This window comes from Pan troglodytes, chromosome 19 (genome assembly GCF_028858775.2).
Source record: "Pan troglodytes isolate AG18354 chromosome 19, NHGRI_mPanTro3-v2.0_pri, whole genome shotgun sequence".
Lineage (NCBI taxonomy): Eukaryota > Metazoa > Chordata > Mammalia > Primates > Hominidae > Pan > Pan troglodytes.
The window spans coordinates 60,183,457-60,209,752 of NC_072417.2; the positions used below are offsets into that span (position 1 = coordinate 60,183,457).

The 26,296-nt window shown below is 39.6% G+C and overlaps 1 protein-coding gene across 2 annotated transcripts; it reads left to right on the forward strand.

The window, feature by feature from the left end:
* The first annotated feature begins 21 nt into the window (after positions 1 to 21).
* On the forward strand, positions 22 to 26,296 carry MYH1 (myosin heavy chain 1). 2 transcript variants are annotated; one of them, XM_024350485.2, is made up of 40 exons: positions 22 to 56; positions 306 to 336; positions 1,895 to 2,138; positions 2,235 to 2,378; positions 2,495 to 2,651; positions 3,682 to 3,709; positions 4,452 to 4,566; positions 4,665 to 4,757; positions 4,889 to 4,952; positions 5,611 to 5,709; positions 5,792 to 5,895; positions 6,030 to 6,168; positions 6,384 to 6,502; positions 6,588 to 6,737; positions 8,926 to 9,096; positions 9,909 to 10,218; positions 10,618 to 10,688; positions 12,479 to 12,566; positions 12,649 to 12,766; positions 13,067 to 13,190; positions 13,279 to 13,415; positions 13,513 to 13,768; positions 15,326 to 15,568; positions 15,660 to 15,836; positions 16,659 to 16,804; positions 16,886 to 16,976; positions 17,071 to 17,460; positions 17,818 to 17,944; positions 19,478 to 19,596; positions 19,748 to 19,944; positions 20,658 to 20,841; positions 21,123 to 21,288; positions 21,382 to 21,506; positions 22,026 to 22,334; positions 22,422 to 22,625; positions 23,285 to 23,410; positions 23,501 to 23,671; positions 23,928 to 24,032; positions 24,152 to 24,247; positions 26,035 to 26,296. In XM_024350485.2, the coding sequence occupies exons 3-40, from the start codon at positions 1,935 to 1,937 to the stop codon at positions 26,185 to 26,187; spliced, it is 5,820 nt and encodes a 1,939-aa protein (XP_024206253.2). In that variant the 5' UTR covers positions 22 to 56; positions 306 to 336; positions 1,895 to 1,934; the 3' UTR covers positions 26,188 to 26,296. The 2 variants fall into 2 exon arrangements, with proteins under 2 accessions (XP_024206253.2, XP_024206254.2); XM_024350486.2 differs by lacking the exon at positions 22 to 56 and having other exon boundaries at positions 300 to 336; positions 1,899 to 2,138.

A 26,296-nucleotide genomic window follows, 5' to 3' on the forward strand; every position in this document is an offset into this window, starting at 1 on the left:
CCTATAAAAGTACCCTTGGAATGAGTATGACTTGTCTCTCCTCATAAAGCTTCAAGGTAAGTGTGTGTGAGGACAGGGCTCTGTCTGGAGGACGGTAAGGGATGTCTGGCTGCCCGCGTGCATGCCACACATCCTGGCTCCCACTGTCCCTGGCAGCCCTGCCAGTGAAGCACCAGCTTACTCCGTAGCAATTTTAATTAGATGTTGTAGTCTTCCCAGTCATTTCCTGGTTCTCAGTTAAGAATTATTCCATAATTGGGAATTGTTATAATTTAATCAGAAGAAGTTTGCTCTTTTTCTTACAGTTCTGATCCACTTTAAGGTCGCATCTCTACGGTAAGATTCTGATTTTTTTTTTCTCATTCCTCACAGAGTGCAAGGAATCTTCTGCAGTGGTTTGGACAGTGGTGGGGGGCGGGGTGAGGGGAGTGATAAAAAAAATCATTTCCATTTCATGGTTGATCACGCTTCTCTTAAAAAATGGAGAATGACTTTAGAAACTGGTTCTCCTTAACTCATATCCCTTGCAATATATGAAAATGCTTTCTCAGAGTCTTTGGGAATTTTATTCACAATAGTGAATTTCATTCACTATTTCCAGCATTGTAGTTTATCTTTTAAATGACTGCATTACAATATGCAATGTAACATTTCAAAGTGTTACTCAATTATAGAGAAAATTGAAATTTTCTATACCATGGCTTTTCCTCAGCACTATAAATATAAAAACCTATGAGAGATGATGTCTAATTGGATGAATAGAATGGTCTGAATCTTTGCCTTGGAAAAAGTTGCTTAACTGCATGTTGTTTCACAATCTATAAAATAAAAATTAACGAATATATATATATACACACACACACATATGTATATATACACACACACAATACGAAACATGATTGTCAGCATATTCAGCAAGATGAAGCATTTTAATTATGTTATCTGAGTCAACATAGTTTCAATGGGAGAAATGTATCCAAATGAGCTTCCCTGGAAAAGGTATCTTTATTATTATAAAGTAGAATATACATGAAGATTATTGACAGCATTAATGAATGCTAGCTAATGTGGCAAGAGGGGGATCCTGAAAAGAACAAGTTTTGTGAAATTGTTATAAAAATGTTAATAATAGAGCAAGAAAACATAGGTAATAATGTTTTATAATAAATATTTAAGAAATGCTAAAGATCAGTGAAGAAGTTGAGTTTGTCAAAATTATTATACAGAGACAACAGAAATTGATGGATAACAGAACATTTTTTAACAATGCAAAACAAAGAGCCACACATTTCTGCTTTCCTGTATATTAGGAAGTCTTCGTAACTCCCAAGTTTATAATGAAAATATTTCTGTCATGTACAGAATAGTTCCTAAAATTATAGCAACATATTCCTATTGTTCTTTTAATTCACCAAGCCAGCTTTGAGCCTTTCTCTGTGTCCAGCATTTGTTCTAAGAGGTGTGAAGGATACCATAAAAAGAAGAGTGCTCCCTGCCTGCAAGGTGCTTATAATCCAGTTGGGAAGATAAAAACTATAAGTGAAAGAACTGGAGACTATCCTGCCACCATTATAGCTTTATGTTCTCCATAAGCCAATGATAGGCAGCTTATAAAGATTAATATACCTAACAAATGAAACAGAGAAAGCAGCTAAGAGACTGCAATAGGTGAGCCAGAAACAACAGTCTCTTTCCAAATGCATGATTAAGTGTCTGTCAGCACTGGCACAGAACAAGGAGACTGACATTTTATCCTCAACCAAGCCAGGGAGGTGGTCATACCCAATGCAATGCTAAGCACTCAATTGGTCAGTAAATTTTTTTTTAAAGTTTTAAATGTGAATCTAATGGTCCAGTTTCTTAATTTCTACAATTTCTTTTCTTCCTCTCCCAGCCAGGGTCCTTAACTGGGCTGCCATCAATAACCTGCAGCCATGAGTTCCGACTCTGAGATGGCCATTTTTGGGGAGGCTGCTCCTTTCCTCCGAAAGTCTGAAAGGGAGCGAATTGAAGCCCAGAACAAGCCTTTTGATGCCAAGACATCAGTCTTTGTGGTGGACCCTAAGGAGTCCTTTGTGAAAGCAACAGTGCAGAGCAGGGAAGGGGGGAAGGTGACAGCTAAGACCGAAGCTGGAGCTGTGAGTAAAAACACCTGGAGCTGATTAGACTCTGCCTCATTTTGGGTTAAGTTAGCACTTACTTTTTGATCTGGCCTCTCTTGTTTGACTGGACAGACTGTAACAGTGAAAGATGACCAAGTCTTCCCCATGAACCCTCCCAAATATGACAAGATCGAGGACATGGCCATGATGACTCATCTACACGAGCCTGCTGTGCTGTACAACCTCAAAGAGCGCTACGCAGCCTGGATGATCTATGTGAGTTCTTTCTCACGGTCTTCTACTCATGAGAGTAGTTAATAGTTTTTGAAAAGTAGTAGATGATTAAGGTCCCCATCAAATAATTCTGTTCCTCCCTTTTGTTTTGGGTGCAGACCTACTCAGGCTTGTTCTGTGTCACTGTCAACCCCTACAAGTGGTTGCCAGTGTATAATGCAGAGGTGGTGACAGCCTACCGAGGCAAAAAGCGCCAGGAGGCCCCACCCCACATCTTCTCCATCTCTGACAATGCCTATCAGTTCATGCTGACTGGTGAGTGGCTCAGCTGGTTTTCATATGAATTATTTTACCATCCATCATCACAAAATATTAGAACTAAAAAAAGACCTTTAGAAAAAAACCCAATTCACGCCCCTGGTTGTTCAGCAGAGGCGACTAAAGCACAGAGAAGTATATACTGTCAAAGCTCGTATTAAAACACAGCTCTCCTGATTACACCTCCCTGACTTTACTAGGCCATGCTATTACTCCATCCCATTAAGTTTAATTTGTTTATGGTCTGCTTGCTTGGAAACACACAATTTATTTTATATATTTAAGTAATAAGAGCCAAGATTAAGTAACAACTGAATCATATAAATCATGTATTATCTGAATAGAAATGAAAAATAGGAGTTCAATCCTTTTGGTGCCTCAGTTTCTTGTTAATTATAAATTAGATTCTTTTACAAGTACTGTCATCTCTTTAAAGTTATCAGAGTACATCTCAGAGATAATACCCTCTGTTTGAATGAAGATGATGTTTTGGGGCTACACACATATAAACAGAAATTGTTTTCCCCCCTTAGAAAGATTTTATTTTGATTGAGGCATCCTCTCTTACCTCATCTTTCTTTACCACAATGGTACACTTTGGGGAAGGCTGATCGAAGTTAGGGCTATATTGAAGTTAGTCTGTGGCCATAAGATAGTAAATTTTTTCTCTTTGTGAAGTCATCTGACACATTTAGAAACAAAATCTCAGTCATGGCTTGATTAACACTATTTCAATCTATTAAATGACAGTCCAAGCCTTTAGCATATTATGCATTTTTCAGCTATATGCATTAATTAGCAGATAGCATGCCATTGAAATCTACAGATGACAACTACGGAATGTATCTAGCTTTGGAGAATACTGCTCTTTATATTAAACCAACAGGACACACCCATAACTTTACCATAATATATTGAAAAACCCCACTGAATACATGACACTTATACTCAAATGCCCTGTTTCCCTATAGAAAGTTTTGTTTGTGTAACTGATACATATGCTGATTTTCCACTGTTTTTCTTCTAGATCGGGAGAATCAGTCTATCTTGATCACGTATGTATTCCTATTCTGAGATTTATTGGCAGTTTGTTCTTACTGGAAAAATGACGAACCAAAAAAAGAAATTAGTTAATGTTCCCTACTAAAGCACTGAATGATCAACCTGGAACTAGATATTGGTTTAGCTTTATTATAAGGTTTACATTGCATTAGAATGTAAAATAATAATGTTCTAAATCACCTCATTTGCTGGTCTTGAAAGTTCCACAGAACTTTTTGGTGTGTAGAAAGTGTAAAATGAGTTGGGCTGGAACCCAGTATAGTGCAATGAGCAGCATACAGCCTTCAAAAGGTACAACAGTTTGGAAATATTACTAGCGGTTCATTTTTAAGGCCCACTTAGAGAATGTCTGTTCCTTCAAAGACCAAACTTGAGCCGTGTCTCTAGTCCGAGGAAATGGAAAAACACATGCACGTTTCATAGAGTTTCCTACTAATTGTTCCATTCACTACAGAGGTGCTGAGTAGCTGCTTTTCAGACCCCTCAAGCCCAGGCCTCAGCACCCAGAAAAAAAGCTGACACATTATAAACACTCAAGAAATACGTGTTAAATGAATAATGACTGATTTTGTCTACTTCTTGCCAGTGCAAAGCAAAAGAAATAATACGAGCTATATGCAGGCTGAAAAGAAAGATGTAAAAGGCTCTCTAATAGAGATATAGAGACAAAGGCATGAGGTAGTTGTAGTTTCATTTGTCACGTGCTTAATTTCTCATATGTTTGGTCTTTGACAGCGGAGAATCTGGTGCAGGGAAGACTGTGAACACCAAGCGTGTCATCCAGTACTTTGCAACAATTGCAGTTACTGGGGAGAAGAAGAAGGAAGAAGTTACTTCTGGCAAAATGCAGGTGAGTCTGATTGTTACAGTCAGAATCCAGGCTCTGTCGGGACTCTCAGGTAGGAAATTCCCAAGCCTCAGATGCAAGGACTGCTCTTGCCTTTGCAGGGGACTCTGGAAGATCAAATCATCAGTGCCAACCCCCTACTGGAGGCCTTTGGCAACGCCAAGACCGTGAGGAATGACAACTCCTCTCGCTTTGTAAGTCTCTTGGTTGCCAAAGGGTCTTCTCTGCCTTTAGATGCCAGAGAAAGCATGTCTGAATTATTTCAGTGGCATCCCCACTACGTACTTCAAGCTTTGGGTATAACACCATTTTTTTTACTTACAAGGGTAAATTCATCAGGATCCACTTCGGTACCACAGGGAAACTGGCTTCTGCTGATATTGAAACATGTGAGTAACAGGACCTCCTAAATAGAATCCAAGAATGACAAATATTGGTTTGGAGGAACACTTTGCAGCTCCTGCTGAACATGGAGCTTGTAAAGCACCAGTCTGCTGCCAAACATGCTTGTGGTTAATGTCAGTCTTATCCATAGCCCACAGTATGCTTTACCCACTCCAGTCATGAGGTAATGCTTCTGTGGGAACTGCCAGGAACTGCTGGGCATGTACAAAGTATTCCAGCCTCAGAATGATTTCAATTTTTTTTAAGAAAAAACTAACACTAGAAGTAAACAAGTTGTCCAGGGATTGAGGATATGTGATTTATTCCTAGTCTGAGCTTTAATACTGTTGCTTTTAGTAGTCCCTCTATTATATGGCGACAGGACCCTGCAGAGGGAGTCTCAGGACTCAATTATATTCCAAATGTCAAGGATCTTCTGTATGAGAAGTGAATATCTTGAGCCAAGCATATTTCACTTTTTTCCCAGGAGGCAGGAGGAACTGCAATAGTGTTTGTAGAGACATAATATGTGGTACTTCACAGGAACATTCAGTTGAAATCTCAAGAGGCCAATGAGATTTAGCTAATGATCCCAAGTCCCCAAATCACTCCAGGACATTGTGTAATTTTTCCCCGTAATCTGATGTCTACTATCCGTTGCAGATCTTCTGGAGAAGTCTAGAGTTACTTTCCAGCTAAAGGCTGAAAGAAGCTATCATATTTTTTATCAGATCATGTCTAACAAGAAGCCAGATCTAATTGGTAAGAAATAAATTCATAGCTAGAAGATTGTCACTGTACTGTCTTCTAATGTAAAACATATGCCCTGAATTCTGTGACCCAGAAATGCTCCTGATCACCACCAACCCATACGACTATGCCTTCGTCAGTCAAGGGGAGATCACAGTGCCCAGCATTGATGACCAAGAAGAGTTGATGGCTACAGATGTAAGTTATATATGAATTTTAATTTAAAATCCATTATGCATGGGAATGGCAATAACAGCCATCTATATGTGTGTAAAGGATACAGTATAAATTCTCTTGTGCCCTAATCTTTGTCTTCTCATCTCTCATGGTAGAGTGCCATCGAAATTCTGGGCTTCACTTCAGATGAAAGAGTGTCCATCTATAAGCTCACAGGGGCTGTGATGCATTATGGGAACATGAAATTCAAGCAAAAGCAGCGTGAGGAGCAAGCTGAGCCAGATGGCACTGAAGGTACCAAATGAATCTCCATCTGGGTTTAATGAGAGAATATAGGCAAAAATGTCCATTCCAAAACTCAAGTCTTCTTTACAGCTGAGCTCCTGATGGACATACTCAGATGTACCCACACACAGATTTTCTACAAAGTTATTTACTCAATACTATGCCCCTTTGAACTGTGGGTCCCAGAGTAAGTCATATTAGGTATCCGAATTATGTTTCTGCAGTTGCTGACAAGGCAGCCTATCTCCAAAATCTGAACTCTGCAGATCTGCTCAAAGCCCTCTGCTACCCTAGGGTCAAGGTCGGCAATGAGTATGTCACCAAAGGTCAAACTGTGCAGCAGGTAAGTGCATGACCTCAATGAATCACACACATCCCAGGCCTTCATGACATGTCTTTAATAACACCAACAAACTTTATCTGTGAAGGTGTACAATGCAGTGGGTGCTCTGGCCAAAGCTGTCTACGATAAGATGTTCTTGTGGATGGTCACCCGCATCAACCAGCAGCTGGACACCAAGCAGCCCAGGCAGTACTTCATTGGGGTCTTGGACATTGCTGGCTTTGAGATCTTTGATGTGAGTTAGCAGAAAAATTGTACCAAAAAAGTTTCCAACAAGCAAGCTTGTTGCTGCAGTCATACAGCATGCCTGTAGTCACTTATGGAAAGGGTCTATGAAAAATAGCTGCACTATAAACTTAACTGACACATGAAAGAGCACCAAAAGACCGTGAAAGGAAGTGAACTTTGGAATGAGACAGACCTGGATTCAAACTCCTGCTCTGCCAATTACTAGCTGTGTAATAATGAGAATGTACCTGATTGATCATTGGGCAAATTCAACTAGGACCTGTAGGTAAAGCACTTAACATTCCAGATCACAGATTCACTTCTGAGATCTGTCTGCTAGTTTCAAGATTTCTGAATTTTCAGCCCTTAACACAGTCCCCAAGCATGCAGGCAGCACTCAGTAAACAGTAAGATACTGAGGGCAACAATAGAATCAAAGATAGCAGTGGAGAAGACAAAGTCTTTAAAAGAAAGACTTTGAGATTCTGTTTGCCAAGAAATGAAATGTGTTTAATTATTAGGATAACCTCTGCAATACCCAGGTATTGAGTATAGAAATGGCATCATAAATAAACTCAAATTTGTCTGCCTAAGAAAGAATACCTGCTACACAGCTTAGGAAATAGGGTTACTGCAATCCTCCACTTGACAGCAGTATCTCGGATGTGTCTCATTTAGAGGTCCCAATTCTAAACTTTTATCTGTGTACGGACTGATTGAAACTGGATGAAATTTTAGAAACGGAAGCACTTCCAGACATTTCCAAGCCAACGTGGAAAGAAAGGAATAATCTGTCATCAAGCAGGAACAGAAAAAGCAATCCACACTTTTTAAAATAAGAGAACTAATGACAGGGTACTTGCAATCATTTTGAGCTTCTTTTTTTTTTTTTTTTTTTTTTTGAAGTAACAGCTTTATCGAGATATAATTAACATATCATAGAATTCACCTATTTAAAGTATAAAATTCAATGGTTTTTAGTATATTCACAGGTACATGCTATCATCATAACAATTTCAGAACATTTTCATCATCCCAACAGGAAATTCTATTTTGTCCTCCCCCTAGGCCACAGAAACCCCTAATCTACTTTCTGTCTCTGGTTTTGGCTGTTCTGGACATGTCTTATAATGGAATCGGATAATATGTAGTCTTTGTGACTGGCTTCTTGCACTTTGCATATGCTTGCCAGATTCATCCCCCTCATAGAATTCCTTTGACTTTTGTGTATGGTGATAGTGCCCTTAAACAAGGGCATCCTCAATTGTGTTTCTATGTAGGTGTCCCGAATAATAAAGCAGGGCAGGTCTACTCAAGTTCTAGGAGTAGTTACAAACACTGGCTCTGGCATCAAAATGTTGGGGTTCCTGCCATGACCCTTACTACCATGGTCTTACACAAGTTACTTAGCCTCCCTAATAGTGTTTCCTCACCCATGAAATGAGCAAATGATACCACCTACAAAGGTAGCTGTGAGGATTAAATGCAGTAACTTATACAAGGCACTCAGCATAGTGTCTACTGTAGAGTAAATGTTCACCAAATATTAGCTGTTGAATTTTTATTATTAAGGACAACATACAGACCATAATGGCTCAGATCTAGCAAATTTAGCTAGTTTACAACATAATCATAATCATTAAGAAACCTCTGACTAACAAAAACAAATACTATAAAAACCAAACAACTTTTAAAAAAAAACTTTTAAGTTCAGGGGTCCATGTGAAGGTTTGTGACATAGGTAAGCTGTGTTGCCCACGTATGAAGCCTAGTACCCATAAGTTATTTTTTCTGATCCCCTCCCTCCTCCCACTCTCCACCCTCCAATAGGCCCCAGTGTGTGCTGTTTCCCTCTATGTGTCCATGTGTTCTCATCATTTAGCTCCCACTTATATGTGAGAACATACAGTATTTGGTTTTCTGTTCCTGCGTTAGTTTGCTAAGGATAATGGCCTCCAGCTCCAAACAACTTTTTTTTATTGCATAGGAAAGCATCATTCAGAGCTTGTTGACAGGTGTTGAAGAGACAATTTTAACAAGTATGCTAACAGCAGCAAAAACTTCATTGTGTAGGTATAGGTAGGACAAAACGATACCATCCTAAGAGGGCAATTTGGCTAACTAAAAAAACACCCCTTTCAAAGACAAGATTTCATTATCAATTGAATGCTAATTTGTATTTTCAACTCATTTAGTTCAACAGCCTGGAGCAGCTGTGCATCAACTTCACCAATGAGAAACTGCAACAGTTTTTCAACCACCACATGTTCGTGCTGGAGCAGGAGGAGTACAAGAAGGAAGGCATTGAGTGGACGTTCATTGACTTTGGGATGGACCTGGCTGCCTGCATCGAGCTCATCGAGAAGGTTGGCTTGCTTTTTGCAGACCACAGATCATACTGCTGTACAGTATTTAAAAGAAAATCATAAAATCTTGATATAGGCAATGGCTAAATATTTCTACTTGTGAAAAACATGAGGAGAATTCCTTATTTTGCCAACTCTGAAGTAGATATTCTGGTAAAAGGAGATTAAATATTTTCTATAGAGTCCAGAACACAACACTTACCCACAGTTTGCAATACAAAGTCTTACATTTAAAGTCGTCTTTCCTTACAAAAAGTGCACTGACTAGAATATTTTTTACTTACTGTTTTTTGTCATCCTAAAGTCATTATTACTGCATTCGAAGTATGAATTTCTACTACTGTACGTTAAAGCAGAGGCTTTTAAAATCCAGTGTGCGAAAGACTCACCAAGAATACTTGGTACAATTGCAGGTTTCCCTCGTCTCACCCCTAGAAATATTTTCTGGTAAGTGTAGGATGAAACATCGGAATCCTCATTTTGAGCAAGTGATTCTGATGCAGCTAATTCGCAAGTCACACTTGGAGAAATATTGCTCTCAGGTCTTTGGGGTAAAGACACAAACTCCACAGGAGCACAGCCCTCATCTGTCTTACTCTGTCATATCCCAGAGCCTGACACAGCACGTGGCTCCTGATCAGCACCCAATAAATATTTGTGAAATTAATGACTTCTGACCAAAGGAACGAGTTTTCGTTAACTCTGTAGAATTAAAGGATGAATTTACTCAGATGGGATAATTATTAATGTTAAATGTTATTTCTATAAGCAGACAGAATTCAAGTGGCATTTATTTCTTTTCATTCTTCCAGCCTATGGGCATCTTCTCCATCCTGGAAGAGGAGTGCATGTTCCCCAAGGCGACAGACATCTCCTTCAAGAACAAGCTGTATGAACAACATCTTGGAAAATCCAATAACTTCCAGAAGCCCAAGCCTGCCAAAGGCAAGCCTGAGGCCCACTTCTCTTTGATTCACTATGCTGGCACCGTGGACTACAACATTGCCGGCTGGCTCGACAAGAACAAGGACCCCCTGAATGAGACTGTAGTGGGGCTGTACCAGAAGTCTGCAATGAAGACTCTGGCTCTCCTCTTTGCTGGGGCAACGGGAGCGGAAGCAGGTAATTATCAATATAATTAATATTTTACCTAATGTATAAAACATAACCAGAGGCCAGACACGGTGCCTGTAATCCCAGCATTTTGGGAGGCCAAGGTGGGTAGATTGCCTGAGGTCAGGAGTTTAAGACCAGCCCGGTCAACATAGCAAAACCCCATCTCTACTAAAAATGCAAAAATTAGCCGGGCATGGTGGCAGGTGCCTATAATCCCAGCTACTCGGGAGGCTGAGGCAGGAGAATCGCTTGAACCCGGGAGGTGGAGGTTGCAGTGAGCCGAGATCATGCCACTGCACTCCAGTCTGGGCAACCAAGAGTGAAATTTCGTCAAAAAAAAAAAAAAAAAAAAAAAACCATAACCAGAGAAAGGCTGTCCTATGATTGCTTTCTTTTTCCCCTCAGAGGCTGGCGGTGGAAAGAAAGGTGGTAAGAAGAAGGGTTCTTCTTTCCAGACTGTGTCTGCTCTCTTCAGGGTACAAACTTCATTTTCTCTGTCTAATTAGATTTAGGATATTAAATGTACTCTATGGTGTGGGGGAAAAAACTAACCTTGCAAGGATTCTAGAACTGATGTGACTCAACGAGATAGTTCAGCTGGTAGTGGTAAAACTGAGTTTTAGGGAGCTTGAGGATAGTTTGAAAGAGGGGATAGTTTGGAAGAGATACCTCACTATTCAGAAGACACAGGAGTCAGGAGAGATGAAAGCGAATTGCAGAAGTCAGTATTAGACGGCAAAATTCAATTCTGGGGCCTGAGAATGAGGTCATTTAACACTTAAAAGACTCCAGTGGGATAGGATTAAGTAAAGCTGAGACTTGCTTGAGGCTTTGGGAGTCTCCAAGTGATTTAGGTGCTTAAAGATACATTGGTATAGAACCGAAATGAGTAGATTTTGAAAGCTAAAGATAGAACAGTGGTGGGAATTGGAGCCTGAGTCAAAAGAAGGAAATAAGAAACCAGATGTGATAATAAATAGCACTTAAAAAAAAATTACGGCCAAGCACAGTTGCTCACGCCTGTAATCCCAGCAATTTGAGAAGCCAAGGCAGGCAGATCACTTGAGGCCAGGAGTTCGAGACTAGCCTGGCCAACATGATGAAACCCCGTCTCTACCAAAAATATAAAAATTAGCCAGGCATGGTGGTGCCCACCTGTAATCCCAGCTACTCAGGAGGCTGGGCATGAGAATCGCTTGAACCCAGGAGGCGGAGGTTACCATGAGCTGAGATCATGTCACTGTACTCCAGCCTGGCTGACAGAGCAAGACTCTATCTCAAGGAAAAAAAGAAAAGTCTATTTTTCTTTTGGCAATCCCATTTCTGATTCCATCTCTAATAACTGATGCTGTAGATATTCGGAAAAACCAGGATTTTCAAAAGATGGAAAACTTCACACGCTTGGTAACATGGCTGTCAGTTTTCTACCAATTCCCAGAATAGGCATTAATAAAGGCCACTTTCTGTGGAATAAGCAGGAGGACACAGCTCTGTATCTATGGCAAGGAATATGCATTTGATAGACACACAGATACAAGTGAAAGTCAGGTAAAGAAAGAAGTGAGTGTGACTGGGCACCATGGCTCATGCCTGTAATCCCAGCACTTTGGGAGGTTAAGGTGGGTGGATCACTTGAGGTCAGGAGTTCGAGACCAGCCTGGCCAACATGGTGAAACCCCGTCTCTACCAAAAATACAAAAATTAGCTGGGGGTGGTGGCATGTGCCTGTAATCCCAGCTACTCAGGAGGCTAAGGCAGGAGAATTGTTTGAACCCGGGAGGCAGAGGTTACCGTGAGCCAAGATTGTGCCACTGTACTCCAGCCTGGGCAACAGAGCAAGACTCCATCTCAGAAAAAAAAAAAAAAGAAGAAGAAGAAGAAAAGACAAAGAAAAAAGTGGGAGAATTAGAGGAAGGCATTGATTAGTAGTAAAATCAGACCATGTATCTAGGCAAAAAAAGAATGGGTAGAGTATTTCCATATATTTAGAGTGTCATAGTGAATTTAAAACATATACTAGGAAATTAAACAGCAGCGAACAGTCACTTCAACAGCAAGTAGAAAACCATGCTTCTAATGCACACCAACAGAAAACAGGGGGACATATTAGGAATGTGGAAATTCCAGAGATAACTCTTTGAAAATTTTCATCTGGATACTATTCATTAGAATTAAACCACTGTCATAGATCTCAATAATTATGTCTATAAATATGAATGTAGAAAACAGTACATTTTTTAAAGTATAAACTCACATGGTTCCACAGGAGAATTTGAATAAGCTGATGACCAACTTGAGGAGCACTCACCCCCACTTTGTGCGGTGCATCATCCCCAATGAAACTAAAACTCCTGGTAAGACATTTCTGATATCCAGACAAGCTCCAGTGTGTGTGTGATAGACCACGAAGTATGGCATGTGGATTCATTCTTTTAGGTGCCATGGAGCATGAGCTTGTCCTGCATCAGCTGAGGTGTAACGGTGTGCTGGAAGGCATCCGCATCTGCAGGAAAGGCTTCCCAAGCAGAATCCTTTATGCAGACTTCAAACAGAGGTCAGACATTTTTGCTGTAAATTATTTTAAGAGGTTTTTATTACTTTTTAAACATTTTTCAATGAAAGAATCCTTTATACCTCCTCTTAAAATTGAAGAGAAGATAAACTCACTTAACAAACTCCATATTGACATAAGAAAACTCTGAAGTCCTTTGAATAAACAGAGGATAGATAAAGGGGTAGATATGATTTCTTGTTTATTTCAGATTACCCAGTGGCTATGTTGTTTCTATAGCCAGACAGGAAGATTTCTTGTCTGTGACAACAGCCATATCATTTTTTTGTCTGGCTTAAACAGATACAAGGTGTTAAATGCAAGTGCTATCCCTGAAGGACAATTCATCGATAGCAAGAAGGCTTCGGAGAAGCTCCTGGGGTCCATTGACATTGACCACACCCAGTATAAATTTGGTCACACCAAGGTAATATTCTGTAAATCCTACCTGATGCTATTCCTGTCCCTTTGAACTTTATGTAAATTTTCTGATCTGAAATTCTTCCCACACATAGGTCTTTTTCAAAGCTGGTCTTCTGGGGCTCCTAGAGGAGATGCGAGATGAGAAGCTGGCCCAGCTGATTACCCGAACCCAGGCCATGTGCAGAGGGTTCTTGGCAAGAGTGGAGTACCAGAAAATGGTGGAAAGAAGGTATTAATAAGAATTCTTTACTTAACCTCATCATCTTAGGTGTTTTAATTCTGCTTCTTATTATAATCTGATTTGGACATTTCTGTTCCTATGACAGAGAGTCCATCTTCTGCATCCAGTACAATGTCCGTGCCTTCATGAATGTGAAGCACTGGCCCTGGATGAAGCTGTATTTCAAGATCAAACCCCTCCTCAAAAGTGCAGAGACAGAGAAGGAGATGGCCAACATGAAGGAAGAATTTGAGAAAACCAAAGAAGAGCTGGCTAAGACCGAGGCAAAAAGGAAAGAGCTGGAAGAAAAAATGGTTACTCTGATGCAAGAAAAAAATGACTTGCAACTCCAGGTTCAAGCTGTGAGTATCCCGAAGTCATTTCCTGCAATCTGATGCTAAAACTTCAGCTCAGTGGTCACTAAAGACAGATCTAGATTCTACCAAATAAGGGACAGATTATGAATCTTTAACAATCCACAACTCCTTAGAATGTTCTATAGAATTCCCTACACAATATTACTAAAAATCACTGTGGTAGGATTCTTTGATGTCAAGAAGGGAAAAATAAAAGCATTTTTCCTTCCCCTCTGTTGTTTTCCACAGCAGAATGTGAACAGGAAATAAAGTGAGCTTTGCTCCCTAAATTCTCCCTACCGAAAAATGCAAATAAGAGCAGTGAAAAAGAAAAATATTGTCAGTGAAGAGGAAGGAGACTTTGATGAAAACACATTAACTTGAAATCAATATTCTGAGTTTTGTATCTACAATCCCCGAGCAACTTTGTGCTCAACTTTATTTTTAGAAACTTTTAGTACCTGAAAGAGTAGGATTATGGCAAGAATAATGGCAATGCTTTCTGTAAGGATAATGGCAATGCCTTCCACAGATAATGTCTATTTTTATGCAAAGTATGAGAGATAGGGTTGATATTCTTATTCTAATGTCCCAGTAACTATCCAGAGGCTTGGAGAGAAATATTTGATCAAAAGCCACTATCTAACCCATTTTTGTAACCCAAATAACAAGACAGTTCAATTGCTGCCACCAAAACCAACAGCAGAAACATTAAAAGTTACCCTCCCAGTTCTCTGAATTCAGAAAGGGAATTGACTAGTCTCATTGTGCCTACAAGTTTGGGACACATATTTAGAAAATCTAAAGAATGATGAATTGCAAATACCTAGGTTGGTACTGTGACTTTCCTGTACTTTGTATAGATCAGGGTTTTCCACATTGAGGAGTGGTTCATCGTGCCTTCAAGAAACAGGAGATAATCTATCCAAGAATACTCCTCTCCTTTGAGGATAGTATTATAAAACTTCTGTTTAACAATATTCTATCAACTATCCACTAATAAATATTGGGTGAAGTCCCAGACAGGGATGTAAGTTTGAATGAGAGACATGGTCCTTCCCTCACAGTTTATCTCAACTCCTATTTCTTCTTAAGAGAAATATGCTTGCTACTTCTCTAAGCATCACCTTGGACATGTTCCATTCCCTTTGTCTACTCTGTCACTGGATGACATTTCTTCCTGTTAAGGCACTTTTCTGATAGTACCCTTCTCTCCCAGCAACCTGCTAGAAACCCAATCCTTTTATCTATTGGTTTTTCATATATTGAATGCTCCTGAAAATAAATATTAAATAAAGAAAATTGGCTGACCCGAAATTATATACCAACATATTATATATGTTATAACAAATATAATTGTAACATAATTTCACCAGGAACTATGACTTAAGTTCCTTTTTTTATTACCAGACTCATAAGTGCCCAATATTTACTGAATGGTAGAAAGCTAATAAAAATTAACCTGCAGGCTTAAAACAATTTACTTGTTTAGTTTCAAAATATTAATAAAATCTGAAAATGTCTAGGAAACTAAAATCTAAAATATCTATTGCCTCTTCTCAGGAAGCTGACAGCTTGGCTGATGCAGAGGAAAGGTGTGACCAGCTAATCAAAACCAAAATCCAGCTAGAGGCCAAAATCAAAGAGGTGACTGAGAGAGCTGAGGATGAGGAAGAGATCAATGCTGAGCTGACAGCTAAGAAGAGGAAACTGGAGGATGAATGTTCAGAACTCAAGAAAGACATTGATGACCTTGAGCTGACACTGGCCAAGGTTGAGAAGGAGAAACATGCCACAGAAAACAAGGTATCAATCATATTCTGCAGTACCGTATAGAGGTTCTGCCACCCAACAAAGGTGCTTTATAGCAACTAAGCTGCTTTCTTCACCTTTGTAGGTGAAAAACCTCACAGAAGAGATGGCAGGTCTGGATGAAACCATTGCTAAGCTGACCAAGGAGAAGAAGGCTCTCCAGGAGGCCCACCAGCAGACCCTGGATGACCTGCAGGCAGAGGAGGACAAAGTCAACACCCTGACCAAAGCTAAAATCAAACTTGAACAACAAGTGGATGATGTAAGCCTAACATTATATAAAAATGATTTTTTAAATTTTGTAACTAAGTAAGCATAAGTTTGTGTTGTTATGATATAGTGAGTACTTATCAAGTGCCTCCTATGAATGAGGAATATGGAACATCATCCCTATTACAAGGTCTAAGATGTACACACAATAAAGTTTTTAAAATCAATAAAGAAAGTTAACTGTGAATAATAGACAATATGGGTAAAAAGAATTGATGGAAAGGAAGGTTAATGTGTTCACAAAGAAAAGCTATACAAGCAAAACAGGTCTTTCGCTGGGCTTGAAAGACAAGGGGCTATGTGCAAAAAGAAAGAAGAGGGAGGGTGTTCTAAGAAGGCAGCATAGCAGCAGCAAAGAAGTTGTAATGATCAATAAGGTTTTCTCTCACAGAAACAAAGGACACTCAGAATTAGGAATGTGGAAGATAAATTTGGCTTTAAACATGATCTGATATCTAATAGAGAACCCACTGAAAATGCCTGAGTAAGGGAGGCGTTAAAAAAGTTCATGGTTTGGAAATATTAGCATGGTGTCCATCCCAGCTGGAAAAGTATTGGATTCCAGTGGGGAGATGCAGAAGGCATAATGTCTCACTAGTAACTTATTGTAACAACGTGACAAAGAGGCACATTTTACCTTTTAAACGATGACTTTTTCGACTAGGTAAATACCAAGGAGAATGGAATCAATGGGACAAATCTGCCTAATTCATAGAAAAATAGTTTGCTGAATAGATATAATGTTTAAAAATTTCATCTGGGACAAAAGGTGCTACCATTCTAAGAACCATATTCATGGATTATTAACTTTTAGCTTGAAGGATCTTTGGAACAAGAAAAGAAAATCCGGATGGATCTAGAAAGAGCAAAGAGAAAACTAGAGGGAGACCTAAAATTGGCTCAAGAATCCACAATGGATATAGAAAATGACAAACAACAACTTGAGGAAAAGCTTAAAAAGTAAGCAGTTTTAGGTCAACAGTTTTGTGGGGAAATTACTCTTAATATTTCTGAGACTGACATAAAGGGCTTTTCTAATAGGAAAGAGTTTGAAATGAGCGGTCTGCAAAGCAAGATTGAAGATGAACAAGCCCTTGGTATGCAGCTGCAGAAGAAAATCAAGGAGTTACAAGTACGTTAAATGATTTTCGCCAGGCTAATTTAACATCGAAAAGTTACTGACACCAAGAAGTTGAGTTCGTATTAATATTTTTCACCATTCCCAGGCCCGCATTGAGGAGCTGGAGGAGGAAATCGAGGCAGAGCGGGCCTCCCGGGCCAAAGCAGAGAAGCAGCGCTCTGACCTCTCCCGGGAGCTGGAGGAGATCAGCGAGAGGCTGGAAGAAGCCGGTGGGGCCACCTCAGCCCAGATTGAGATGAACAAGAAGCGGGAGGCTGAGTTCCAGAAAATGCGCAGGGACCTGGAGGAGGCCACCCTACAGCATGAAGCCACGGCGGCCACCCTGAGGAAGAAGCATGCAGATAGTGTGGCCGAGCTTGGGGAGCAGATTGACAACCTGCAGCGAGTGAAGCAGAAGCTGGAGAAGGAGAAGAGTGAGATGAAGATGGAGATCGATGACCTTGCTAGTAACATGGAGACTGTCTCCAAAGCCAAGGTACAATCAACACTTCACATTGATTATTTGGTTTTTTGTTTTTCCCTTTAGCACAAATATGATTTGTATCTCAAAAACGTCTCATGAACTAAATCAGGCACCCTTTTTCTCGTATCACGGATAGTACAACTTAGTAAAGTAGTTAGATTAACAAGTAATTCAGTGGCTGTATGCTTGGACTATGTATCTTATTAGTCTTTCCATTCACAATCTAAGACCTTTGCTGGTTTTGTTTGTAAAGATAGTTTCTTCTCAAAATAAATGAGTACTGCAGCTCATATGGAATGTTTAGATTACTGAAACTTTCTTTGGTCCAACTACTTACTTGAGATGCCTTCTACCACTTTTTGAATGCAGGGAAACCTTGAAAAGATGTGCCGTGCTCTAGAAGATCAACTGAGTGAAATTAAGACCAAGGAAGAGGAGCAGCAGCGGCTGATCAATGACCTCACAGCACAGAGAGCGCGCCTGCAGACAGAATCAGGTGGGCCATGTACCAGTACTGACCTTGAATGACAAATTCACCCTGCATGTGTAATCCGCTGAAAAACTCTGCATTTATTTACTTCAGGTCATATACTACCTCCTTGGGAGATCCCCACTAATATGAACACATTATTGACCACTGGCATGAGGTTGCTTTCTTTCATATATATACGAGAGAAATACATGTGTATATATATGAAACATATATATACATGTATATATGTATATATATATCCACACATATATATATTATATATATATAGAGAGAGAGAGAGAGATAAATAGCATCAGGCCCTTTTATTTTTGAAGACTTTAAGGGAGACTTGGCTTTAATCAAAAAGTTATCAAAAACAAAGTGCATCCTTACAGTACCTCTTTTCACTTTTCAAAATACTTTCGCAAGCTATGTGTTACTTTATTTTCCTCATTAGTCTGTGTAATACTATCCCCATTTTAAAGACAGTGGATTATGGTAGTGATGAAGCGACTTGTCCAAGAATGTTTACTCCAGTCTTTTTCCTGAAGTCTTGCCAATTACTGGTAACTAACACGGTTAAGTAGGGAAATATTCAAGACCACAACCCAGCTGAGAAGCATTCAAGTAAGATTTGTAGATTTTTGATTAGAGAAATTGGAAGGTCTCGCATTTATTCCCCCTCCTACTGACTTGTCCAACTTTCTACCAAAGTTGTATCTCCCCAAGTAGAGGTAACAAAATGGAAATTGTTTTATGGGTAATTTAGGCTATTAAAGTAATAGGCAGGTTAAAGTGTTGGAAAATCACTCTACACTTTTGGTATTCAAATACTGTTCTTTCTATAACAAAGTTCAGAATAAATATTTATTATAATTCTTATTAAATGACAGAGACAAAGTTCAAGATAACTAGTATAAAAATGGTGTGGAAAAATTTTACTATCTTTCTAACATAATATAGTGCATTTTCTGCATTATGGTGCTTAAAAAATTGAAGACATGTGTAAATGCCATTTAGTTTGGAAAGTACTTATCCAGAAACCAATTCATTCTGGGGATGGGAGACCACTTAATCATTTCTTAATATAAAAATCTTTCCAGAATTTCTCTTGACTATCATTTCTACTTACAGAAGACATTGCCCAAAGTCTCTTATTTTCCACAGTATAAATCCTTTGTTTCAACCAACTTTCAATGGAAGGCAAATTAGACAACACTACTGCCTTACATAAAATAAAAAGTACTAGAATATTTTGATGGCTTGATTTACATTTTTTTCACGTTTCTTCATCAATTTTGACTATGATCAAATAATTGTAGAAATCTCTTGAAATCTTTTGTGCTGTTCACAAGCATGTAATCTGCCTCAAATTTCTCCATGCTTCTAATTTTTACATGGATCTGCTTATCAGGGTTAAAGTGGATGTTGGTGGTTTGTTGTCACCCATACCCTCCATCAAGTTTCAAACTCAGCTCCCTTTCCCTGCTCAAGTTTTTATTTTAGAGTTTTAATTTCCAAAGTAAGGTTGAGTTTTCTGGACTTGGTCTTTTATAGGTGAATATTCACGCCAGCTAGATGAAAAGGACACACTAGTTTCACAGCTCTCGAGGGGCAAACAAGCCTTTACACAACAGATTGAGGAACTGAAAAGGCAACTTGAAGAGGAGATAAAGGTAAGCTCCACTTGTCGTTCTTGTCATTATTGTTCTTGTTATTTGTTTTTCGCTTACTTTTACAGACTTTCTTCTGGTGGCCTATAGGAGATCAGGAATCAAACATCACTTTAAATATATAAAATTAAGTCATCAATCTCTATGTTCTCAGGCCAAGAGTGCCCTGGCACATGCCCTGCAGTCCTCCCGCCATGACTGTGACCTGCTGCGGGAACAGTATGAGGAGGAGCAGGAAGCCAAGGCCGAGCTACAGAGAGCAATGTCCAAGGCCAACAGTGAGGTTGCCCAGTGGAGGACCAAATACGAGACAGACGCCATCCAGCGCACAGAGGAGCTGGAGGAGGCCAAGTATGTTCCAGACTTAGTCAAAATGGAACTATAAGTTTGCTTGCTCCCAAAACATATGAAAAACTAGGGAAAAAACATTCTGGGACCATATACAGCCATATTGTTGGAATTAATGTTTTGGTAGATGCCTTAGAAGAGATTCTGAGAGGAGTTCTCGATGCAAAATATATATTGATGTGGGAAAGCTTCTTTATTATTAATGGATTAATTAAAAACTAGCACAAATAAGGGATACAATTAGACAGACAAAATCAAGTATATTTCATTTGAATTCAATTTATCCAACATTTGAGCCCTTAATATGTTGGACAGCCTACAAGAATACAAAGATTAGTATAGTACAGACTCTCCCTCTGGGGATTAAAATTATGTGGAGACACAGAAAAACAAACCAGTAATTCAAGGTAGATATTAATATTCTATGGAAGAGGAATAAGCCAGCTACCTGGAAGGGTAAAGTGTTAGCTCATGCTTGTCATGGATGGCCTTAAAGCCACTCTATGAAGTATGGCAATACCAAAACTGGGGTTGTTTTTGGTATTTGGTGGTAGGATAATGGGAATGAGTTAATATAGAACTGGACCTACAAAGCAAGCTTGAGAAGCAAAGTATTAAAGAAGTCTGATTGTGGAATTCACTCTCTTGTACCCACTTTGAAACACCCAATTCAGTTGACAGCCATTCACTTTTATTGCCCATATTTCACTTTTTAGGAAGAAGCTGGCTCAGCGTCTGCAGGATGCTGAGGAACATGTAGAAGCTGTGAATGCCAAATGTGCTTCCCTTGAGAAGACGAAGCAGAGGCTCCAGAATGAAGTTGAGGACCTCATGATTGATGTTGAGAGGACAAATGCTGCTTGTGCTGCCCTGGACAAAAAGCAAAGGAACTTTGATAAGGTATTCTCTCCAGTTTTTGCTTCAACTTTCAACACAGAATTAACAATAGCCTGCTACCTTCAGTGTGCCCAATTCAAACCATCTGAGGGCTGTTCTCAGTAGCTCTTAACCCATCAGCAGCTGTCTGTGGAGAGGGGAAGTGCTCCTATGGTTTCTATTCTTCTCATTCGTAATTTTTTTTCAGTCCCAGAACACCTCAACTCTGAGAGGTGCCAGAATAGATGGTTTTTATCTCATCAAATTTTGTCCACTAAATTTCTTGTCCATTCCTTGACCTTCAGATCCTGGCAGAATGGAAACAGAAGTGTGAAGAAACTCATGCTGAACTTGAAGCTTCTCAAAAGGAATCCCGCTCACTCAGCACAGAACTATTTAAGATTAAGAATGCTTATGAGGAATCTTTAGACCAACTTGAAACCTTGAAGCGGGAAAATAAGAATTTGCAACGTGAGAACATTTTACCTTTTCTTTAACAATAAAAGATTTGAAAGAATCTTTTCCATCTATAAACAAATTTCTATATTTTTTGTTCACCAACAGAGGAGATTTCTGATCTCACTGAACAGATTGCAGAAGGAGGAAAGCGTATCCATGAACTGGAAAAAATAAAGAAGCAAGTTGAGCAAGAAAAGTCTGAACTTCAGGCTGCTTTAGAGGAGGCAGAGGTAAGCATTTTATTGCATACTCTAAAACAATTAGAAGAGGAATTGGGGTCTATTAAATGTAAGGAATGGTGAATCAAGAGAAACGAAAAATAATTTTTGCTCCATGAACTAGGGATGAGAATGGAGAACTGATCATGCATACAACCAACATAACCATACGTCAGGAACTGTGCTACACACTGAGCAAACAAAGATGAATCAGTTAAAGGCCCTGCTTTCAAGGGCACAATCTACCTAGGGAGATAAAAGCATATAAAATCAACAATAACATTCAATAATTTGTAGAAATGTCTAAAACAACAAAATAAAAATGTATGATGGCAGCACAAAGGCAGACAGTGTGTGTGTTAGAGAATAGCAAGAAAATGCAAACGCATGAAAATGACACTCTTGCTTAAATCTTACTACTACTTAGAAATCTATTTATAAATAAGGTTTCATGAATGATAAATCATTCTTATCTCTAGAATACTACACACTTCCATTACCCTACTAATGTCACCTCTTGCTGTCATTAAGGCATCTCTTGAACATGAAGAGGGAAAGATCCTGCGCATCCAGCTTGAGTTGAACCAAGTCAAGTCTGAGGTTGATAGGAAAATTGCTGAAAAAGATGAGGAAATTGACCAGATGAAGAGAAACCACATTAGAATCGTGGAGTCCATGCAGAGCACGCTGGATGCTGAGATCAGGAGCAGGAATGATGCCATTAGGCTCAAGAAGAAGATGGAGGGAGACCTCAATGAAATGGAAATCCAGCTGAACCATGCCAACCGCATGGCTGCTGAGGCCCTGAGGAACTACAGGAACACCCAAGCCATCCTCAAGGTAAATATGTCCAACAGATGATCCCAGGACAATTGGGGTGCCTGCAACCCTGAATACATGGTGTCTCAATGACGGTTTGTTCCACAGGATACCCAGCTCCACCTGGATGATGCTCTCCGGAGCCAGGAGGACCTGAAGGAGCAGCTGGCTATGGTGGAGCGCAGAGCCAACCTGTTGCAGGCTGAGATCGAGGAGCTGCGGGCCACTCTGGAACAGACAGAGAGGAGCAGGAAAATCGCAGAACAGGAGCTCCTGGATGCCAGTGAGCGTGTTCAGCTCCTGCACACCCAGGTGCATGTAATAATAGAATAGTAACAAATACAAGGGTATGAAAATGACATTCTTGCTGAAATCGTGGTACTATTAAGAAATCTATTTATAAGATTTCATGAAGGATAAAGTTTAAAATATTTTTTTTGATTATCTATATTTTTGTTTATCTGAACTATAACATCCATAGTTGATTGTATTTTTTTTTTTTTTTTTTTTTTTTTTTTTTTTTTTTTTGAGATGGAGTCTCGCTCTGTCGCTCAGGGTGGAGTGCAGTGGTGCAACCTTGGTTCGCTGCAAGCTCCACCTCCCGGGCTCATGCCATTCTCCTGCCTCAGCCTCCGGAGTACCTGGGACTACAGGCGCCTGCCACCACGCCCGGCTAATTTTTTGTATTTTTAGTGGAGACGGGGTTTCACCGTGTTAGCCAGGATGGTCTTGATCCCCTGATCTTGTAATCCACCCGCCTCGGCCTCCCAAAGTGCTGGGATTACAAGCATGAGCCACCGCGCCCGGCCAGTTGATTGTCTTTTAAACATATGTCAACTCAGATAATTTATGAAACAAGGAGGAATATTAATGAATTCATTTAGTTAATTCGTTTATGGTTCATTAGAACATGAGGTTTCCTAATTTTTCTCTCATGTGCCTAATATTTCTAAATTTCACATTTTAAACAGAACACCAGCCTGATCAACACCAAGAAGAAGCTGGAGACAGACATTTCCCAAATCCAGGGAGAGATGGAAGACATCATCCAGGAAGCCCGCAATGCAGAAGAGAAGGCCAAGAAGGCCATCACTGATGTGAGTGAAGGGTAACACAGTGGTGGTCAAACTTAAATCTTAATATGCTGTCTTAGCTGTCTTAACCCATTCTGTTTTACTGCTAATTAGGCTGCCATGATGGCTGAGGAGCTGAAGAAGGAACAGGACACCAGCGCCCATCTGGAGCGGATGAAGAAGAACCTGGAACAGACAGTGAAGGACCTGCAGCATCGTCTGGATGAGGCTGAGCAGCTGGCCCTGAAGGGCGGGAAGAAGCAGATCCAGAAACTGGAGGCCAGGGTGGGTCTCCTAATCAGCATGTATTCCTATCTCATTCCAATCCAACACACGATTCTGAATACCTAGCACTGCTAGATGATGTGGGGCATACTGAGATGAGGGGGAGCTATTCCCTCATGCCCAAAAGCTCATAATAAGGAAAACTGAACTAGGGCATTAAAAACTACATATAAAGCAGAGTAAAAAAGTATGTGGGTCATGTGAAGAAGTAGAAATTCGTCAAAGGAATGTCCTTAAAATGTCCATCTTCTTGTAGGTTCGTGAACTTGAAGGTGAAGTTGAAAGTGAACAGAAGCGCAATGTTGAAGCTGTCAAGGGTCTACGCAAACATGAGAGAAAAGTGAAGGAACTCACTTACCAAGTAAGGAAAATGGCCTGTCTAGGTTTTCACTTTAGTCTACATGGGATTAAAAGTCATATGTATGACAAAATGTAATATTTGTACTTTCAAGAAACTTACTCTTGAAAACATTATTTCAGACTGAGGAAGACCGCAAGAATATTCTCAGGCTCCAGGACCTGGTGGACAAACTGCAAGCAAAGGTGAAATCCTACAAGAGACAAGCTGAAGAAGCGGTGAGTTCACAACCCCTTGGGGTGATTTTTCTCAGACATGACCAGGCCAGTTTAGTGAAAGTGACAAAAGAAAAGATGAGTAAAATGAGGAAGGATCAAAAGAAAACAAATGGCTACATGGAGGTCCGAGGCTGAGGTAAAACCAATCACCTGACAAGCCAGCAGAAGATGTTCTAGAGATGGGGAAGAGCAAATGCAAAGCTTTTGAGTGGGAAAGAGTCTGGCTCAAGAAGCAGACACAAAAAGGAGGAAAGCACCACAACTGGGACTGGAGAGCCAGGCAGGAGGCAGCTCATAGGGTCTTCCAGGCCATGGTAAGAACAATAAGGTACTGGGAAGCCAGGGAGGGTTTTAATGTGGGTCAGTCACTACCTGATCTATATTTTTTAAAAAGAGCATTTGGGATACTATGTAAAGAATGGGTTACTGGGTAACACAAGTGGGTGCAGAGAGACATGTTAGGAAGCTTTTCAGGTCGGTTCTGTGGCTTGGATAAGAGAGTGGAGCAGAGAGAAGTGGAGAAATTCAGGACATATTTTGGAGGTAGAAACTACAAGATTGCTAATAGGTTGCACTTGGGAGATGAAAGAAAGGCAATTAAGAGTAATTTATCAAGTTTATGGTTTGAGTAACCAAGTGGATGATGTAACACTTAAGTGGGGAACAAAGGGAAGAACAGAATTGCAGGGCAAGAAAGAAACAGGAATTCTGTTTTAGATACATAATACCATATATACACAAGTGAACATGTCAAGTAAATAGTTAAACATAAGATTCTGAAACTCAGAAGGTCTTGGTTATGTTCAAATCAGTAGATTCTTAACACTCCACTTTATCTCATTTCCGTATCCCATGATTCATCTGGATTAATAATCAAATAGTTTCAACTTCCTACATATAAATATGCATAGTTACATATCACAAATGAGTTCCTCTGTTCATTGATGGTTTTTATTTTACCCCTGACATCTAAGGTAAGAGAGAGAGAAAGATGGGAATGGAGGGGAATGAGGGAGGGAGAGAAAACAAACACACTTGTGTGCACGGACACACACACACACTACTGTCCATACCTCGGACAAATTGCTTAATCTTTCTCCAGTTCCTACTTTCCTCATCTGTAAGAGGAAAAGCTGCGGTTTTTTCTCAAGCTATACTATTTAATGATTCTAAGCTTTATGTCTGTTCTAAATTTGAATGCCACATTTTGGAGGTTCTTACTGAGACTTTTAAATAAGAATGATTATCAGAGACTAAACTAGAACTGACCTGCTCAAATTCTCTGCTATATATTTAAGTATAATCAGAGACAGCTCAGACTATTTTAGGAAACAAACTTCTTGCTTAATTTCTAAACTTAAGTGGCAATAATTTATACTCACATGGCAATAACTTATATTCAAGCTTAATGGTTTGGTTTGGTATAGATTGCATACTTGCACTCTTAAAAGGTTTGGTTCCATTCTCAGGATTCTGAAAAAAACAAACAAACAAACAAAAAAAAAAACAAAGCTGGACACCTGGCATTTTTAGTAGTAGCTCTAGGATGTTCTGCTGTTCTAAAAGTTCAGATACAAAGGTCACCTGTCCTTCCTTGTTATCTATGAGTTCAAGAAGCTAATGCAAAAATAAAAAAAAAATAAAAATTCAAGAGCATTTCTCTAGGTTTCTTAAAATATCTGCTAGAGTGAATCATTTTTAAGTAAAAAAGGAAATTCAAGATCCACTGACCTAAGAATGGAAAAATTCTGAACTTTCTTCTCTCATAAATGGATTTCCATTCACAGGAGGAACAATCCAACGTCAACCTCTCCAAATTCCGCAGGATCCAGCATGAGCTGGAGGAGGCCGAGGAACGGGCTGACATTGCTGAGTCCCAGGTCAACAAGCTGAGGGTGAAGAGCAGGGAGGTTCACACAAAAATCATAAGTGAAGAGTAATTTATCTAACTGCTGAAAGGTGACCAAAGAAATGCACAAAATGTGAAAATCTTTGTCACTCCATTTTGTACTTATGACTTTTGGAGATAAAAAATTTATCTGCCAAAAA

Excerpts from the sequence above, each read along its gene's own strand:
- MYH1 (XM_024350485.2), top strand. The coding sequence starts at position 1,935 with ATGAGTTCCGACTCTGAGATGGCCATTTTTGGGGAGGCTGCTCCTTTC. Across the intron at positions 5,710-5,791 it reads CAAGAAGCCAGATCTAATTG|AAATGCTCCTGATCACCACC; the intron begins GTAAGAAATAAA and ends TCTGTGACCCAG. Across the intron at positions 9,097-9,908 it reads GCATCGAGCTCATCGAGAAG|CCTATGGGCATCTTCTCCAT; the intron begins GTTGGCTTGCTT and ends TCATTCTTCCAG.